The 20,818-nt window shown below is 46.3% G+C and overlaps 1 protein-coding gene across 1 annotated transcript in view; it reads left to right on the top strand.

The window, feature by feature from the left end:
• The window catches only part of COL22A1 (collagen type XXII alpha 1 chain), a 336,220-nt gene that overhangs the window by 94,623 nt on the left and 220,779 nt on the right, over positions 1-20,818 (top strand). The window contains exons 8-11 of the mRNA XM_033202916.1: positions 5,127-5,207; positions 6,205-6,327; positions 10,948-10,992; positions 14,849-14,911. Of these exons, the coding sequence (XP_033058807.1) occupies positions 5,127-5,207; positions 6,205-6,327; positions 10,948-10,992; positions 14,849-14,911 (312 nt within the window). The remainder of the gene's footprint in view (positions 1-5,126; positions 5,208-6,204; positions 6,328-10,947; positions 10,993-14,848; positions 14,912-20,818) is intronic.

The following is a 20,818-nucleotide window of genomic DNA, read 5'->3' as shown; positions in this document are numbered from 1 at the left end:
GTGGGTGGATGCTCCTCACATTTTATAGGTGGGGAGATTCCACCTCAAAAGTATCAGGTGACTTGCTTAAGTTTCCTGCCTTGGGCAGCCAGGCTAGGACTCTGGCTCTGTGAACTCCATGGTTCTACTGTCAGTCCTGAATAACAGTCCCTGAAACAGATACCCTCTGAGCTGTAAGGAACCCAGAGAGCATCTTATCCAGCCCCTCATTTCCTAAACAGACAAGGATACAGAGGCTCAGAGGGAATAACGAACATGTCCAAAGATACAGAGTAAGATTAGATCCTTCTAACTCCAGTTCCAAACATCCAACAATGAGATTTCCACTATATTTCTATTTGAGGTAGTGGGAGACTATATTTTAGTTAAAAGTCTCCTAAAAACAAGAGCCAACTTTAGCACATAGCCCCACATCCCTAAAACTGCCTGTCCTAGCCTTTGAGTTAAACAAAATTGTTTTGGAGTCCAAGCTCCCCTTTAGCCTCTCTGATGCTGTTTCCTCAGCTGTAACATGAGAAAAATGAGCACTCCCTCCACAGGGTTGTTGTGTGATTAAATGCTGTATCATATATGAAGTGCTTATAAAGCTTCCTGGAGTACTGCCAGCTTTCAATAAATGCTAGTCATCGTGAACATCATCACCACCATCTTCATCACATTATCATGGTGGTGGTGTCAGGTTTTGAAAACAGGAAGAGGATTAGCTTCCTGGTACTCTCCAAGGTACCGATTTGTATTATATGGTCTACCCCAAAGCAGGGGATTGGAAATCAGACCTGAGTTTCCTTCTGGACACATCCCCACCACATACAACAACCTAGTATAGCAGAAGTGGTCGGTTCCCCACCTACATTCCCCTGAGTCCTCATCATTTCAGTGCATAACAGCTCTGCTGCCAACTGCCTGCACCTGTCTTGCCTGAGGGCTTTCCTTCTCTGCCAGAGACAGTGCTATCCATTATCAAGCAGGCATCAACACCCCTGGGAGCAGCCCTCCACCAAGGACTGGTGGCAATTGGAGTATCAATACCCCAGCTCCCTCACCTCTTGGCACCCTAACTGTGAGTCACATATTCTTGATGGGCTCCAGAGTTCCCCAACATATGTAAACTGCAGATGCTCACAGTGGTAACTCCCTTGATAACAGCCCTTTACTGGCTAACTTCCTTTCCCTAACTCACTTTCCAGCTCTGCTACCAGTGCTCCCAAATTAAATAAAGATGCTACTTTTTGAATAGACGTTTCTAGGTCTACTAAACTAGACTAAAACACTCAGGCCAGTGGCCTCAGCTCTCTGCACCTTCACTTTTTCATCTATAGACAAGAGACAGTGGACTCACATCTGTCAGAGCTACCGTGAGAACTGAGTGAGATCACTAGTATGTAAACACAGCACATAACAGTGCTTGGCACATGGGGAGTTCTCTGTTGGGTTAGAGGCAATAGAGAATAATGAAGAGTGTCCATGGAGGTATTACACCCATTGACTGTTCCATGCTGCATTTTTGTATTAAAACCAAGTATCAGGAAAATATACATGAGAATCAATACATCTCTATCTCTTAGTAAATCTTCCAGAATCATCATCTGTGGTACTTGTAGCCACATGGTTTGGGGCATCCTACACATCCTGCACTGAAGTTTCATCTGTGGCTGACACTGTGCTCTCATGGACTCTGTTTCCCTTGGTCCCCACCACAGCTCTGTGAGTCCATCTCACAGAAAGGAAAACTGAGGTTCAGTTTTCCTGACTTGACCAGCTGATATGAGAAAAGTAGAGCGAGACTCAGACTGGGTCGTGCTGAATGCAGCCTTCCAGCTGTCTCTGCTCCCTAATAGGTTTCCACACTGCAGCCAGCAAAGGTTCTCTAAGCTGCTGATGGGTAGGACATGGAAGGAAGCTGGGATCCAGGGAGCCAAGCAGACCCATGCAGCAGTTCAACCCCTAATTGCCCAGGGCAGAAACCTGAGCAGGACTTCCAGACAGGAGTGGGGGAGCACAGTGATGTCAGGAGGTAAAATCCCAGGGTGTGGAGCAGGGAGGAAAGGGAGAGAAGGATTGAGTGGCTGGGGCGATGCTGGGATTTCAGACAATGGGAAAGGGGCCCCTCTTGGCTCAGAGGACCTCTCACCCCACCTGGACAGAATGCCTCTGTCCCAGATCCCAGGCCAGCATGCTCTGTCCCTGGCCTGCCTCCTGTCTCCTCCTTCTCCTTCCCTGTCCCTGCAGCCTTGCCAGGCAAGTCCAGCTGCTGCGAGTATGCTTGATAATGAAGAAAGCAGGGCTGTCTTTGAAAGTAGGCTTTGTTCAAAACCACAGTTTTTCATTCTGTCATTTTCTCCTGTTTCTGGGCTGGTGTCTCTACAGGAAATAAAACAGACGGATGAATGGTATTGTTATTGTTTCTGCTGAACAAAGTCAGTGGGGTCAGTGGCTACACTTCGAGGGCACTTCAGTGTGCAGAGGGACTCCTGAGGCAAACATGGGCCTGAGAAGGCACCAGGGGAGGGGCAAGTCCAGGGCACTTCACATCAGTGTTCAATGCAATAAGTGTTCCCCCCTCCACTGACTGAGCTCAAGCTCCATTTGATAAATGCCCATGCATTCATCCACTCATCTACCCAGCCATCGATTCTATGGCACTTTTATGAGTCATGGACTGCTCTAGCGAAGGACAGGAGACAGGAGAGCCTTGCCCTCATGGTCTATGTTCTATTAGGGATGTTTAAAAAAGTGAGCTAAGAAACAGACACCATCATCCATTGTGGGAAGTGCTGTTAGGACCACATTCAGAATGTGCTAGAGTGACAGGGAGGACCTGGGTGTGGACAGGTGGCTGAGGAACCAGTGCAGGAGGGGTGGCAGGAGGAAACCAGTATAGCTGAAGGAAAGGGAGCAATGAGCATGGCAGAATAGGGGTGAGCTTGAACCGTGTCCTGCAGGGCCTGGGGAGAGCAAGAGATTGTCCACAGCTCTGATACATTAGCAAGAGTTCAGCTTCGTGCTTGAGAAGGCAGCACTGCCTGGGATTTTTTCCTTGCTCTCAGAAGTCTTGGAGCCTGGAAGGAAGATGGCTATACAGATGTCTAATTATCCTGCGCTCTGCTGTGTCTGATGTTAGCTGTCTGTGCAATGTATTAGTCTGTTCTTATGCTGCTAATAAAGACATATCCAAGACTGGGTAATTTATAAAGGCAAGAGGTTTAATTGACTCAGTTCCACATGGCTGGGGAGGCTTCACAATCATGGTGGAAGGTGAATGAGGAGCAAAGTCACGTCTTACATGGCAGCAGGCAAGAGAGCATGTGCAAGGGAGTTCCCATTTATAAAACCATCAGCTCTCATGACACTTATTCACTACCATGAGAACAACATGGGGGAAACTGCTCCCAAGATTCAATTATCTCCACCTGGCCCCACCCTTGACACATGGGGATTATTACAATTCAAGGTGAGATTTGGGTGGGCACACAGCCAAACCATATCATGCAAGATGCACATATGGCAGAGAAGAGGGCCTGATGGATTCTTGGCTATAGAGGGAGGTGTATCAGTTACACCTGTGGCTGTGTAAGAAGTTATCCCATTCCCCCAGCAAAAGCAGATTAAAACAACACACATGTACTGTCTTATAGATTCTGTGGATCGGGAATCTGAGAATGGCTTAGCTGAGTGGTTCACTCAGGGCCTTTCACTGTGCTGCCCTCAAGCTGCTGTCATCTCAAAGCTCAAATAAGGCTGAAAAGCCACCTCCAAGCTCACTAGGGGCTGTTGGAAGCTTCTTATGAGCTATTGAATGGAGGACCTCAGTTCCTTGCTAGTTAATGTTTGCAGCCACCCTAATTCCTTTCCACCTGTGCCTGTCCACTGAGTAGCTCACAACATGCTAGCTTCTGTGCCCCATGGTGAGTGATGAGAGAGAGAGGGACAGACAAAGAGAAGAACACACTCAAGACATCAGCCAATCTTCTTATGACCTGATCTCTGAAGTGACATGCCATCACTTCACACCAGGGGAGGGGAATTAAGTTCCCAATCTGTGGACGTATTTGAAAAAACAGCTGCAAAATGGGATGCCTGGGTATAGATCTGGGTGGTGACTGGGAGATTTCTCATTGCTCAAGGGCTTTCCTAGAATGGGCACCACGTGCCAAGGTGTGAATGTGCAGGTGTGGTTTATCGTGCGGTTAGATGCTACAGAGTTCAAGTGCAGAGTGAAGAGAGGGACACCTGGGGAGCCAGGCAGAGCCAGGCCCTGGGAGGTGGGGTGTCCTAGAAAGGACCTGGGCTTTGTCTGTAGACTCTGTGTGTGTGAATGTGTTCAAGCATGTGGATGTTTTAGCACCACAGTCCCTTTAAATTTTAGTTTTTTTATGTGTTATGTCTTTAAGTTTAAGGGGCTGTCATATTAAAGGTAGTGATAGAAGTAAGTTTTTATTTTAAAAGTTCACCAAAACAACTGTGGAAATGACTGGAGACGTTGAAAATAGGGATACGTGGAACTTAGAGGCCTTTGCAATGGCATCATTAAGGGTCTTGTTCAATGCAGTGCTGGTGACATGGAGAGAGGATGATGGTGTGCCCCTGTGTGCAGAGCGGAGGGCAGAGGCCATAGCACCTTCAGTGTAGAAAGAAACACTGGACTTTAACATGTGTCCTGAAGCCCCTTGCAAGGGGGGTGCTCTCCCTTATAGAAGGAAGGGGTTGTATTAGTTTGTTCTCACACTGCTAATAAAGACGTACCCACGACTGGGTAATTTATAAAGGAAAGAGATTTAATTGACTCATAGTTCCATATGGCTGGGGAGGCCTCACAATCATGGCAGAAGAGCAAGGGACATCTTACTTGGTGGCAGTCAGGAGAGAATGAGAGCCAAGCAAAAGGGGGAACCCCTTATTAAACCATCAGATCTCGTGACACTTATTCACTACCATGAGAACAGTATGGGGGAAACCCTCTCCATGATTCAATTATCTCCCACCGGGTCCCTCCTGAAACACATGGGAATTATGGGAGCTACAATTCAAGATGAGATTTGGGTGGGGACACAGCCTGTCTGTAACCGTGGAGGTTTCTGGGTTCCAAAGTCCCTGAAACTTATCCTCTCTCCTTGTTGCCTTTCCAGTTTGACCTACAGCGGATTGTGATCTATTGTGACTCGAGACATGCAGAACTGGAGACTTGCTGTGATATCCCCTCGGGTCCGGTGAGCAGACTCTCACACAGAGAGGATGGGAGGAAATGGGTGTGTGGCCTCCAAAGGGAAGAGGAGTCCAGAGCTTAGGGATGGGTGGTCGGGGGTCAGGGACACATCCACCATCAGAATATGACCTGAGAGGGAGCTTATGGTGTGGGTTGGGGGAGCCAAGCCATGCAGGTTCCTCTGGGGCTACTGTCGTTTGTGCCTTAGTCAGTGTAACCCCAGTGCTGCTAGCTGAGTCATGAAGCCTTGTTCTAGGGGATGTGGAAGGCAGGGGCTGGGAGGTGTTTCTAGGGAGGGGATGACTGTTCTAGGGAGAGGCTGCAGTGCCCTGGGCTGGTCTGCAAGATGGGAAGGTCAGGACATGGATGGCCCAAGAGACCAGGGTTTGCCTCTTCAACCCCTCTGTGTGGGCTCTGCTCTATCCTCGGACCTCATTCCCTGCCCCGTTTTAGGCCTCTCCCTTTCCAACCCTCTTTGCCAAGTCCTGGTCACAAGGCTTGCTTGAAAGACGGGAGTAATAATGGAGGCTACTTCCCGGGCTGCAGGGTGAGATCCATGCAATGCCTGGTTAACCTCATCCCCAGGACCCAGTTCCAACTCAGCCAGCACACGCGGCTCAGGGTTCCTGTGGTGTGCAGGTAGACAGCAGGTGCTGGGAATGCGGAGCCAGATGGACCTGATTGTGGAGTCAGAGGGTGAGGGAAGAAGAGAATGGGATGAAGAAGGAAAAGGAGGAGGTGAGAATAAGGACAGCAAGAAATATTGAGCACTTGTGAGGTGCGAGACTGTGGGCAGTTCCCCCAGGTTGCTGAACCAGCCAGTGAAATGGCTGAGCCTGGGCTGGCCAGGCCTTCTGCCCCAAGGTCTTGGGAGAGACATCCTTAGCGTTTTCTCAACCTTTGCCTGCCTGGTTCCGAGGAAGCACCCAACACTGTACTTCTGCCAGGGAGTGCCTGCTGAGTGAAGAGCTAGGTTCTGACCTCCTGGGCTTTCCTTCCAGTGCCAGGTGACTGTGGTGACAGAGCCTCCACCTCCACCCCCACCCCAGCGGCCTCCCACCCCAGGCAGTGAACAGATTGGGTTTTTGAAGACCATCAACTGCTCCTGCCCAGCTGGAGAAAAGGTATTGTCTGCAGTCCACCCTCAGCCCCAGCAGAACCCTGGGTGGTGCAGTGGGAGTTTCCCATCATGCACGTGACCTGCCAGGGCAGGGGGGCACCGGGAGGCCCATGGCTGTCAGCTCTCAGCACCCTGTGCTGTGCCTTGGATCTCTTGCTTCTTGATTTTTGTGCACACTGGAAGGGGAGATCTGCACACCAGGCCCTGATGAACGCTTTCTAGATGTAGAATGTACATTCCCCAGGCTTCCCAGGTTACTGCTTTATGATCTCCACTTAGGGGTGACTGAATCAAATGAGACACTGTTTGAGAATAAGACTCAGAAGAAGGCAGTGAGTGAGAATTTCTGTGTGCTTTGCAAGAGCGCATCCTCATTCCTCTCTTCCCAATGTTTTCTTTGATTAGCCATTCACTATCATTCATACATATATATACACGTATATATATGTGTGTGTATATGTGTGTATGTATGTGTGTGTATATATGTGTGTGTATGTATATGTATATATATATATGTGTGTGTATATATATATATAGTTTTATCTATGTGTTTCTATTTTTAAAAAGTGGTGCATTTCTGTGAACACCACCACGACCGTCCTTGAATGGACTGAGACTAGAATAAATATCTCACGGTGTGCCCAGGGCTGTGATTTGTTTTGTTTTTCTGGAGACGGTCACCCTTGATAAGGGGAAAAAAAGTTCTTCTGCATTTGAGGAGAAGGAACAGAAAGATTTACAAAAGGCAGATGCCAAGTAGCACTGTGCTAGGGAAAGCCTCCGCGAAGTTCTGCTGAGCCAGTGGCCCCTGGGCCCTTCATCTCCCGTACTGGGCTGTACTGTCCCTCTCTATCTGTTCCTCTCAGCTCAGTCCCTGCATGTGGGAGGTGCTTGGTGACTCTGCTGGGGACAATGGATGCGTAGACAAAAAGACGAGATGATGGTGGGAGTTAACTGGAGTGGGTCTGCTCTGGGTATTGCAGCAGCAGTCTTCTCTTCAGAAGCCTATCCTGGTAGACCGACTCGCTTCCTTCCCCTCTATCCTCGTCTCCGTTCTCCTTCACACTCTGCCTTCCTTCTTTTTGCGCTACCCAGAAAACCAAACCCTGGGGTACAGGGAGACCTCAGGGAGTTCTCAGTGAAGTCGGGCATCAAACTCTGGCCTCCCTTGCTGGAGGCCCAAGCTGGAAGCCTGCTGTGAGCTGAGGCTCTTTTTGGTTAGAGGGTGACCTTAAGAGCCCCTCAGTCCGGGACCAGGGTAAGGGATGGGAGGGGGCGGAGGCAGGAGCCAGGGCTGGTGCACACAGTGCCAGGCAGCAGCTCCTCCACCCACCCCCGGCAGGCTAAAGTCCACCACAGTCAGGTTGTGGATCTGTTTTTTACATGTCAATGAAATAACAGAAGCAGCTGTTGAAACCCAAATCCATTGGAATCCTGTTTAAAGCAATGAGCAGGATGAGTGATGGCATGGTGAGGTTTTGGTCACAAGCCAGTGTGCACACAGATGGACTGCACCAGGAGCGATGCCAGACCCAATGCCTGCTCTTCTTTCAAGAAGTCCTAAGGAATTCTTTTCTGCACACATTATTATCTGTGTCATTTCCCTTTTCCCTCCCTCATGTCCTCTCCTTCCTTCCTCCTTCCCTCCCTCTCTTTCCTCCCCCTTTCCTTATTCTCCATCCATCCATTCAATAGTTATGCATTTAGCACCTGCTATTTCCATGACAGCATCTTCCTTTTCCTCCCTGTACTTCTATTTATTATAACAATTATCACACTAGATTGAAAATGTCTCCTTATCATTACTTCCATAATATCATAAGTTCTGGATAGGAGAGATTGGATCTTTCTATGTCTGTATTTTCAGCTACTAATATATAGCCTGGCACAGAGAAAGCCAATAAATAAGCGATGAGTTGATATATAAGTCAATCAGGGTATGAAGACATGGATGGACAGAGAGGTGGATGGATAGATGGGAGGGAGGGATAAAGAAATATACCCTCTTACTTTGGGAGGCCAAGGCGGGCAGATCACGAGGTCAGTTCGAGACCAGCCTGACCAACATGGTGAAACCCCTGTCTCTACTAAAATACAAAAAATAGCCAGGCATGGTGGTGTGCGCCTGTAATCCCAGCTACTCAGGAGGCTGAGGCAGGAGAATCTCTTGAACCTGGGAGGTGGAGGTTGCAGTGAGCCAAGATCATGCCATTACACTCCAGCCTGGGCAATAGAGTGAGACTGCGTCTCAAAAAAAAAAAAAAAAAATAGAAATACACCCTCTCTTCCTTTAGGCAGGGCAAGGTCTGGCTGTTGCACTTACATATTTTCAGCCCCACGCCTAGGGTGGCGTGACTCAATAATGACTTAATCACTCCTTCATTCCTTCTTCTAATGTCTAGCCATAGACATTAAGCACCTGCTAAGTGCTGTGTACTGTGCTGTACACTGAGGTTTTTTTTTTTTTTTTTTTTTTTTTTTTTTTTTTTTTTTTTTTTTTGTTGAGACGGAGTCTCGCTCTGTCGCCCAGGCTGGAGTGCAGTGGCCAGATCTCAGCTCACTGCAAGCTCCGCCTCCCGGGTTTACGCCATTCTCTCGCCTCAGCCTCCCGAGTAGCTGGGACTACAGGCGCCCGCCATCTCGCCCGGCTAATTTTTTGTATTTTTTTAGTAGAGACGGGGTTTCACCGTGTTAGCCAGGATGGTCTCGATCTCCTGACCTCGTGATCCGCCCATCTCGGCCTCCCAAAGTGCTGGGATTACAGGCTTGAGCCACCGCGCCCGGCCAGAGGTTTTAAGACAAATAGAATTTGGTCCTCAAAAATTCTGTAGTCTACACTCTGGTTAGGGAAGCAGGAGCTCTGAGGCCTGGCTGAGCCCCAAGGAGCTCATAGCAGGCCTACTAGAGAACCTCCCAAGCACAGGTGGCTGCGAAGGGAGCCTGCTGCTTCCCTCCCCACAAAATAGCCCCGTGGAGTGGAAGCACTTCACAATGACCTCATGAAGCAGGTGTCATTTCTGTCTCTTCCATCTTCATTTCAGTTAAAAAAAATCAACACAGGGGCCTAGGAAGTCTGAATGTTTTCTCCTAGGAGGCAGAGCTCTGGCCACAGATGGACATTGTTTCCAGTGGTTTAAATCTTCTATTGGAGTTGGAAAAACATTTTCATTATTCAGCTAGGTCAACATGATGCCTGGTGTTGCATCTCTATAAGCAAACATCATGGTGAGTGTGAACTGTGTACCAGGAGCTCTTGTGGGCGCTAGGTGAGGAGAAACACACAAAAAATTATTTATCTTCATTTGCCTGAGCAAACAACATCTGTGAATGCATTTGAAAGTGTATGTTCCTGAGTTGGCCAAGTGTGCAACTGTGAGCAGAGTGTAGATTGCCTTTAGCACGAAGTGCACACATAAATGGATGTACTGCTGCCTTTTATTTAATATGGTGATATTTATATCTGTAAAATTATATTAATCATGTTGCATTTATTTTCAGCATGGCGACATTTACATGTATCCACCACGTACAGATTACATTTATAAATCCAGTAAGGTGATCTTTACACATTGTTAAATTGAAACGAAGTTTACATTTAGAAATAGTTTACATATATGTCTTCTTTTGTATTTTAGTGAAAAATAACTATATGAACCTCTAGCAGTCAACATAATTTTCTTTTTTTTTTTTCTTTTTCTTTTTTTTTTTTTGAGACGGAGTCTTGCTCTGTCACCCAGGCTGGAGTGCAGTGGCTGGATCTCAGCTCACTGCAAGCTCCGCCTCCGGGGTTCACACCATTCTCCTGCCTCAGCCTCCCAAGTAGCTGGGACTACAGGCGCCCGCCACCTCACTCGGCTAGTTTTTTGTATTTTTTAGTAGAAACGGGGTTTCACCATGTTAGCCAGGATGGTCTCGATCTCCTGACCTCGTGATCCACCCTTCTCGGCCTCCCAAAGTGCCGGGATTACAGGCTTGAGCCACCGTGCCTGGCCATAATTTTCTTTTTAATTGAAGTGATGATATATTCAGGTAAAAATAGCTAGTGAATACCACTGTGGGTTTTTTAATGTATTTACATATTTAGTTTGGGTATTGACAAACTATATAATTGCATATATTTATGGGGTACAAAGTGATGTCATAATACATGTATACAATGTGGAATGATTGAAATTAGCTAATTATCATATCCGTCCCTCAAATACTTACAATTCATTATTCCTGCTATCTGAGACATGTAGTCTTTGACAACGTGTGTATTCCTCCCACTCCATAGCCCCTGGTAGCCACCACTCTGCCTTCTGCTTCTCGGTGTTTCATGCTTTTACTTACACAAGTAAGCAGAAACGTGGCATTTGTCTTTCTGTGCCTCAGTTTGCTTGTTTCTATCTTGTGTCCACTGGTAGCTGCACCTGGAGGCTGTGTCAAAGCTTCCCGTATAGGTTTGCAGTGCGAGAGCAGGGACTTTCAGCACAGTCAACCAATTTCCTTGCCCAACTCATTGGTCGGTGCTGGGCTTACTAAGCCATTGGCTTCTAAGCATGTGGGGTGGATAACCATCCAGTGATGAGAGAAGGGGAAAATTAAAATAGAAACTTACTTTTTTTTGTCTTTCTTCTTTTAGGGTGAAATGGGATTTGCTGGCCCCATGGGGCTCCCTGGTCCAAAGGTCAGTACAGGCGTGGCAGTGGTGTAGTTTAGAACCTTACTAGTCCTCTGTTTTGCTCTCTGTGTAAGACAAAAGATGGTATGTGGGGATGCTGTCTTGCCAGCATTTTTCCTCAGAGCTTGTTAAATTAGAAGGATAAGAGTAAGTGGCATTAAGTCTGAAACCTGGGAGCCTCTTAACTGCCCGGGACCTCCAGTTCTCAGTCTGCAAATATTAGCAAGAAAGGGTGAGATTCCCAGAGCCCTGGCTCAGGTCTCATTTGCTCCAACAGGCTCAACTCTCTCCATGGTCAATTCACTTTGCAGCAATTGGTTGAAGCTGCTGTATTCCAGAAACTTTTGGGGGTTGGGCTTTTAAGATTTATTAAATTGCATGACCCTTTAAACACACGATTTCCAAATTCACTAATTGCACCAAGCCAGGTAGGGCCCCTCTGCCCTCAGGCACGGAGTGGTCTCCTTCCTCTCTACCACTTCCCAGGGTTATACTATTTATCAAGGCAGAGTGGAGAGTTCACCATCATCCCGTGTTTGAAAGAGGAACTGAGTGTGCTGATGAAAATCACTGGAGACAGCTGGACCGCTCCCTTCCCCTCCCTTTCCTTCCCTTCTCTCCCCAGCCTCTGCCTTTCTTTATGTGTCACTGTCTCTCTCTGTCTCTATCTCTCACTCTCTGTATCTCTTTTCATCTCACTCTTTCCTTCCACTCTGTTCTCCCCCCTATTTCTCCTCCTGCATTTCTTAGTTTGAATTAATACATTCAGCACATCATTAGTGAAACCTGCTAAGGGCCAGGCACTGAGGTCAATGCTAGGGTTAGAGGATGGTTTAGACAGGACCTGACCCTCACAAGCCTGAGTCTCATGGTACAGACAGACCAGGGAGTATATGGAATCTCTTTCTTTTTGCCCAGTTCTTTCCCATCTTCCATCCTCCTCCACTGAATTGCAGTGACAATGACTGTGCACCTGCTGTGTATCAGGCTTGAGCTGGGAGCCTACCTATGCCTCAGACAGCAGGTGCTGTGGGGTAAGGATTGCCGTTCCAGTGCCCGCTGCTGTGAGCTCAGGGCTGTGCACATTGCAGGTGGTCCCTACTTGTTGAATGAGTGATATCAAACCCTAAACTAACCCTGCATGAGAGGCAGCGTCAGTCCCATTCTCCAAATGAGAAATCAAGAGTCGAAATGGTGAAATGACTCGCCTGAGCAATGCTTTCTTCCTGTCCACCTTTGCTGGGCACTCTTCCCTTCCTATGTGTCCCTCCTCGCTTCCTCTCTTGCCTTGTCTGTTTCTCCTCTCCTCTCCCTTTTCTCTTTCTCTTTTCTCTCCTTCCTGACTGTAGATACTTCCTTGGCCTCCCTCCCTCATCTCACACCCTTCTCCGCTTTGCCCCCACACTGCTAGGATGTGACACCATGGACACACACACAAACCATCACACACACACACATGCATCAAGCACACCATCACACATATATACACACACCATCACACACACACCACACGTTCAGACACATACCATCACACACCGTTACCTACACCATCATACACACACACCATCACACATACACACTATCATAGACACACCACACACCATTACCTACACCATCACACACACACCACCACACACCATTACCTACACCATCACACACACACACGCCATCACACACCGTTACCTACACCATCACACACAATTACACACCACCACACACCATTACCTACACCATCACACACCCACCATCACATACACACCATCACACACCATTACCTACACCATCACACACACCATCACACACCATTACCTACACCATCACACACGCACCATCACACACCATTACCTACACCATCACACACACACCATCACACACAATCACACTATCACACATACACTGCATAATATACCACACACAATCACACACCACACACACCCATCACACACACACCTCTCATCACACACACGCCATCACACACACACCCGCTGCCCCCTCAGCTCCTCTCCCCTGGTGAGTCCTCTCTTTGTGCTGATGGAGAGCAGCTCAGAGCGGCCCAGGTGCCAGCTGGTCACTGTTAGGAGGATGGCAGGGGTTTCTGCATCGCTGGGCTCCTCTGAGAAGTGACCTCAGATTCTCGGCTGTGACAGCAGGGAAGACCAAAGCTACCTGGGGTTTCATAGGCCTCTCAGTAGAAGACATTTGTATGATACAAGGGCTGTTTGGTAATGACTGCCTCTGCTGTGCTTGAGCAGGGCAGGCCCCGGGCCCCACAAGGAGAGCAGAAACGATGGGAGGAGAGGAGCACTGAAAAGGGAAACTGATACAGCCACCTGGAGATGTGTCCAGCTCCTGCAGAGCTCCCTTGCAATCGTGGTCCTATAGTGTCATCCGTCACATTGTCCCAAACCATGGTTAGGACCCTAAGTCAAAGGCTGGGGTTCCTGGTGGCTCCGTGTCCCTACCCAGAGCTCGGGCTCTGTGCACATGGATAAGCTGAGTCTGCTGGGTGCAAGGCCCAGTCACGATGTGGGAATATAAAAGCGACTGACTAAGAGCCTGGTCCCCAGGACTCATAGGCCAGGGGGAAGGGAGGCAGGAAAGAGAGGAGTGGGATAGTATGAAGAGAGTCAGGATAGAGGGGTCCAGGAGCTGAGACGCTGAGAGGAGAGTCCCCATTGCTACCTGGTAGGACTTCAGGACACCTTTCCGCTGATGGCCCTGACCAGCTGGGTCCAGTAGAATAGACAAGAACTGCCCAGGACAAAGGAGGCAGGGGAGGGCATCATAGCCAAAGGGAACAGCATAAGCAAAGTAGCCATGTGTCCTTAGAATATAAAAGATGAGATGGGAACAAGAGAGATAAAGTTCCAGACCAATAAAAAAGACAAAAGAGTAGAACTGAAGGCTCTGTTTCCTGTGCCTACACCTATCTTGGATAGGCTCATGAGATGGCAGGAGATTTGGGTTCCAGTTCAACACTTGGCTTGTGATGAGTTTTTCCTCCCTTGCAGACACAGTTTTTTCCTCTACCTGCTCTCTTTCTCCTCCTGGACAGTTATGAGGGCCCCAGGTGCACAGGGATGGACTTGTTATACAAATGGAATGCCCAGGGGACTCTGGTTGACACTTGAAAGTTTTCAAAGCACCTTTATGCTCTTAATCTTATGTGCCTGTGTGATGATGTGCCTGTTTATCGAAGAGAAGCCTGAGGCCCAAAGACCGTAATGATGTGCTCATGTGAAGTAGCAGAGCTGCTGTTCACACCTGGAGCTTCCCCTTCCCCTGCTGAGGCCCTAGTGGTAGGATCAGTGGTAGGCCATTCCCAAGGACGAATGTGCAATGCTTTCTTTTTTTTTTTTTTGAGGCGGAGTCTCGCTCTGTCGCCCGGACTGGAGTGCAGTGGCCGGATCTCAGCTCACTGCAAGCTCCGCCTCCCGGGTTTATGCCATTCTCCTGCCTCAGCCTCCCGAGTAGCTGGGACTACAGGCGCCCGCCACCTCGCCCGGCTAGTTTTTGTATTTTTAGTAGAGACGGGGTTTCACCGTGTTAGCCAGGATGGTCTCGATCTCCTGACCTCGTGATCCGCCCGTCTCGGCCTCCCAAAGTGCTGGGATTACAGCAATGCTTTCATGCAGTTGCTTTCCTCAGGAAGCCCCTGGTTCCTGGAACTGTGATGTTGGGGGATGACTTAGATGCTTCCTCCTCTCCAGGGGTGGGACACATGGCCTCATTGCAGAAATGGCAAAGACGAAATCAGCTGCTTCTAGGGAACTGGAGCAAGGTTGGCCATGAGGGTCCTGTCTGTGCAAGAGCCCTGTCAGTGAACCTAATCTGATGCTTGTCTCTGGTCTCAACCCCTCAGGGAGACACAGGAGCCACTGGGCTGGTTGGCGCTCCTGGACCTAAGGGAGAGAAAGGTGATGTGGTGAGTAGATGGCTGCCCCTCTGCATAGCTGAACCTCAGGGCTGGTGTGGGGGACCCAGGGCCCTCCGATCATGCAAATCAGCAAGTGTGGGCTGAATACCTGGCAGGGGCCAGGCACTACCCCCACACCACCCTCAGGATGAAGCCCTGGCTTCTCTCCGTGGGCATGGAGGCCTGCTGGATATGGCCTTGGCGGACTCTCCAGCCTTGTCTCTTGCCACCCCATAACCAGAATTCTGTGCTTTGAATCATCACGGTTACTAACCCTCTAATTTGTCATTTTGTTGTGCCCTTCCTGACTCTGGCCATCACACAGGTTCTTTCCTCTGCCAAGAATAATGCTTCCTTCTCCCCACCCCTGTTTTCCCTTCACCACACCTTTCTGCTTGGCTCATGAGTTCTCATCGTTCCTATTCAACTATGTCTAATTCTCCAGGACATTGCTCCAAACCCCAGCTCTCTGTTCCCACAGCACCTCCTCCATCCCAGCAGTAGAGGACTTCAGGTGTCCTGACTGTAACTTATAGTCACGGCATTTCCAACACCTGGCCTAGCATGAATTATAATCATGAATCTTTCAGCTGATGAGGGAACACAATTAATGATGGTCAGGAAAGAATTGCAGAGATGAAGAAGTCACAGTTCAGGGTGGCCCTTAGGAGCTGAATGGCTGAGAAGTAGATTCTGGCTTCACCGAGATACTTAACCTTTCTATCCTTAGTTTTCTCATCTGTAAAATGGGGATAATAAAACAACCTATTCAGTAGCATTATGAAGATTAGATAAATTAATGCGTGTAAATGGTTTAGAACAGTAGTGAGTGCGGTCAGTCCCTGTCCTGGTGGAAGCACTAACCCCTGCCCTCCTGCCTGGAATCATGTAGCATCAATAGCACAAGTTTGGTGTCAAATGAGCCTTGGTCATTGTCCTTCGCTGCAGCCTTTATTAGCTGTGTGACCTTGCGCAGGTTTCTTTCTTTTTTTTTTTTTTTGGAGACGAAGTCTTGCTCTTATTGCCCAGGCTAGAGTACAGTGGCATGATCTTTGCTCACTGCAACCTCCGCCTCTCAGGTTCAAGTGATTCTCCTGCCTCAGTCTCCCAAGTAGCTGGGATTACAGGTGTGTGCTACCACGCCGGCTAATTTTTGTATTTTTAGTAGAGACGAGGTTTCACCATGTTGGCCAGGTTGGTCTCGAACTCCTGACCTCAGGTAATCCCCCTGCCTCGGCCTCCCAAAGTGCTGGGGTAAAGCCTCATTTACGCATTAGCAAAATGAGGAGTATAACTACTTGGTTTACAAAATGCCTGGCCCATAGTGGGTGGTCAGTGAATGACTGTTGTCTTTTTTGGTATATGTGATTGTAATTAGTTCCTTCTGTGTTCTCAGTGCTCAGGAGGAAACCCAGGAAACAAGACAAGCCTCTTCCCTAGAAGAATTAGCCTGGCAAATGCAATTCCCTCAGCACCCCACATTGTCGCCCTCTCATGCTGTAGTGATGCCATCTACCCTTCTTGGCATGTATATCACGTGGAGTCTAACATTTGCTCCATGCAACAGCTTTTGACATAATCTCATCACGTCTCTAATGGGGATGACACTGGTTTCTCAGGGTTGGATGACTTGCCCTCAGTCACAGAGGCTGGATGTGGCAGAGACAGAATTTGCACCTGCGTCTGCTTTAATCTAGGTCTTGTGCTCACTTGGCTGTGCTTCACCTTCATGTACGCGTGCATATCTACCTCCTTTGTGTAGGTAGGAAGCACCTGTTGTGTGCAAAAAGACATGTAAATAAGGAGAGCTGGTCACATTTACCAGCACTTACTGCACTGCTGGCTCTGCCTTACACGCTTCACAGGCTTGGGGCTCACCTAACTCTCACATCAGCTTAGTGAGGTGAGGCCTGGTGAAATGCCCACCTTACAGATGAGCAAACTGAAGCTCAGAGAAGGGTGGTAACTCATACACATGTGGTTTTTTAGGAACTCACTTGTCAGGCAGTAGGTGTAGGAAATACCTGGCCCATTCTTCTCTCCTCTATGTCTGGGACAAGACCCACTCTAGGACATGTGCTGCCACTTGTAGCTGGGTTCAAAGGAAGGGAGATTGGGAGGACATTCTGAATTCAGAGAAACCACCAGAATCAGCCAGAGAACAAACATGGATGTACTCTGGAGCCCTGAACTCCGGGCAGTGTTCCCTGGCATAATCATGATCATGATTGCCTGCCTGATGTCATCAGCAGCTCTATTGAGGCCAAATAGCACTGTGATGGAGGAAGGAGCACCAGCATCAGGCAACCCACATTCAAATTTTGGTTCCACAACCTACCAGCTTCATGAACTGAAGAATTTGCTAGAACTTTCTGAGCTTCACTTTTCACATTTGTGAAACATATAGAAAAATAATGTCTGTAGGGGTTCTACTTCTGAAATGGCAACAAGGGGAACTCTGTGAATCTACTTCCTCCAAAAAGATAATACCTAGTGAAATTCCAGCACTTTTCACCTTCTGCGTCTGGAGTTCCAGAGTCTAAATTCTTGGCAGATGCAGCCAAGGGATAGGGCTCGCTTCCTCTACCCAACCCCCATTCACAGGGTGGAGGTGCAACCTCAGGCATGACAAGCCAAGAATGTTGGGATTCTGATCAGCCCTTTCCAAGCTCAGTCATAAGGTGGAGGCTCCCCAGTGAAGGATGCAAGTTGAGAAAAGCAGACACTACTGCATCTTCCCAGCCAGGGCACCTTTCAAAGAGAAGAGGGCCATGGTCCCAGCTCCCAGCTCCCAGTTCTAGAGCAGGGATGCAGATATTTAGCCCAGGATACAATCCTTAAGAACAAAGAACTCTGAAGCTCTCTCCAAAGGCACGGACTTTGAAACAGAATGTGGAGAAGTATAAGTGTAAGGGTTCTCTAGAAACAAAGGAGATGTTGGTGGTAAGAAATTAAGAGGAGCGTGGTACTCTATAGTAAACCATAACTTCACCATGGCTAGCTTATCAGAAAGAACCAGGGAGAAAACACCACAAAGAAGACTGCTCCTGGCATCAGCAAAAAACCTCAATGACTGCCCACAACAGCTACCCATGCAAAGGGGACTTGATTCAGTTTGATCAGACTATGGAGCAATGAAAGTCATATATAGCATTGTAGAAAATAGTAAAGGAATCAGTTGGAAAGTAACGGAACCTAAGAGCTAGATTGAATGTCAGCAGAGGCAGACAGTTTGACAGAGAAATCAAGAAAAGAAATGTTCAAAATGAGCCTTGTTAAAACCATTGTCATCCTGGGGTGACTGTGTACAGGTCCAAGGCCATGTCCTCTGAAAACTGGCCTCAGAGTTGTAACACTGGGGAAGGGGAATAGACTTAATTAAAATAATCGAGCCAAGTCAGTGAGCAAATAAACAAGAAAACAACAAAAACAATTTTTATAGGGGAAGTGTCTGTATCCAGGACTGCTATATTTTCTAAGATGTCCAATTTTCAGCAAAAATTATGAGACATGCTACGAAACAGAAAAATGTGACATATACCCCAAAAGGCAGCAGACAACAGAAACTGCCTGAGAGAGGACACAAATATCGGATTTAACAGACAAAGCCTTCCAAGCAATCATAATTATGATCAAAGAACTAAAGGAAATTATTCTGATGTAAGCAAAAGAAGGCATAATGACAATATTTCATCAAATATAGAATATCAATAATGAGTTAGAAATTATAAAGAACTAAATGTAAGTTCTGGAGTTTATAATAAATGAAATAAAAAAACTAGAAGGCTCAAAAGAAAGATCAGAATTCTTGAAGATAAATCAATAGAGATGATGTAATCTGAAGAACGGAGAGAAAAAATAATGAAGAAAAATGGACAGAGTATTGGAGAAATGTAGGTGTTCATAAAGTGCACAAATCTGCACCTACTGGGAATTAAAGTAGACGAGGAGAGAAAGGAGCAGAAAAGAATTCAAACAAATAATGGCTGAAGGCACCTCAGATTTTATGAAAAGCAGTAGTCTACCTATTCAAGATGCTCAGTGAACCCCAATTAAGATAACCACAAAGAGCTATACTTACAAACATCATAGTAAAAATTCCAAAAACCAAAACAATTTGAAAGTAGCAAGAGAAACAAATGACTCATCATTTACAAGGAAACTCCAATAAGATTAACAACTGACTTGTCATCAGAAATGGTTGAGGCTAGAAGGCAGAGGGATGGCAAGCTATGTATAATAATACATTACAACCATGTATGGTTGGTGTTAACAAACACGCATGTAATATGCATAGCAATAGCATGAAAAAGGGGGAAGAAGGGATAGAGCTAAGAAGGAGTATGTTTCTATGTCTAACTGGAAGTTTTTATAAATCTACAGTAGACCCTATTAAGTTACTCATAAGATAAACTCTAGAGCACCCTGTAAGAAAATAACTCCAAAATATATAGTTAAAATATCATGAAAGTACTATAAATGTTACCCTAGAAAGTACTCAATTCCAAAAAAGATCAGTAAAGGAACAATAAAGGAACAAAAGTGGGACAGGAGACCTGTAGAAAACAAAAACTAATATGGCATATATAAATCTAATTATATAATAATATATGTGAATATACTACATGAACCAACTAAAAAGCTGAAAATTTAAGACAAGTTATAATAACAAGATCAAACTATATCCCGTCTATAGAAGACATACTTTAGATTCAAAGATACAAATAGGTTTCAATAGGTTGAAAATAAAAGGATGGAAAATATACATATTGAAATATAAAACATAGAAAACTGGGGTGACTGTGCAGTATTAGACAAAATAGACTTTAAAACAAAAAATCAATAAACAGACATTTCATAATGATAAAAAATTAATTCTCAATAGTATAGCCATTATAAACATATATGCACCTAACAAAGCCCTAGAATCCATGAAGCAAAAACTGACAGGATTTAAAGGCAGAATGAAAAACTAATTAAAAATAATTAGAGACTTCAATACCTCCTTTTCAATAAAGGGTAGAACAACTAGGAATGTGGAGAAATTGGAATCTTCATGGATTGCTTGCATAACTTGCTGCAGTTGCTTTGGAAAACAGCCTTGCAGCCCTTAGGTTAAAGACAGAGTTACCATATGACCCAGCAATTCAGTTCTACTTTTAGGAATATACCCCTCAAAAATGCAAACATATGTTTACACAAAAACTTTCACAAAAATGTTTATAGCAGCATTATTTACAATAGCCAAAAGTAGAAAACCCAAATGTCTATCACCTGAAGAATAGGTAAACAAAATGTATGTCATAGCCATGCAAGGTCATATCATTTTGCAATAAAACGAAGTACTTATACATGGTCTGACACAGATTAACCTTGGAAAGACTTTGCTGAGTGAAAGAAGCCAATCATAAGAGGCCACATATTATATGATTCCCTTTACATAAAAAATGTACAGAATAGACAAATCTATAGAAACAGAAAATAGACTAATATTTTCCTAGAGCGGGAGTAGAGGAAGTGGGGAATCATTGCTAATAGATACGGGTTGTTTCTGAGGTGATAAAAATATTCTAAAGTTGCTTGTGGGGATTTTGTTGTACAACTTTATAAATATACTAAAAATCATTGAACTGTACATTTTAAGTAGGTAAATTATATGGTATGCAAATTATATTTCAGTGAAACTGTTATGGAAACAAAGAAGAGTAACTATAATACTGAGTTATTGGAAACATTAAGTGAGATGATACTCATGAGAATGCACACTCAGTTAACAATAGTCATCATTTCTTTTAGTGGCTACTAGGCAGAGCTGATGAGAAAATAGCTAATCGTTTCGAATCTCAGGATGATGCTGCCATTTGCAATGTCATGCCATGGAGATGCTCTGTAGTGAATCTTTGCCTTCTTCTTTCA

The sequence above is a fragment of the Trachypithecus francoisi genome, unplaced genomic scaffold (genome assembly GCF_009764315.1).
Source record: "Trachypithecus francoisi isolate TF-2019V2 unplaced genomic scaffold, Tfra_2.0 Lachesis_group7, whole genome shotgun sequence".
NCBI lineage: Eukaryota > Metazoa > Chordata > Mammalia > Primates > Cercopithecidae > Trachypithecus > Trachypithecus francoisi.
The sequence above is the reverse complement of the archived record's forward strand: the minus strand, read 5'-3'. Positions and strand labels throughout refer to the sequence as shown.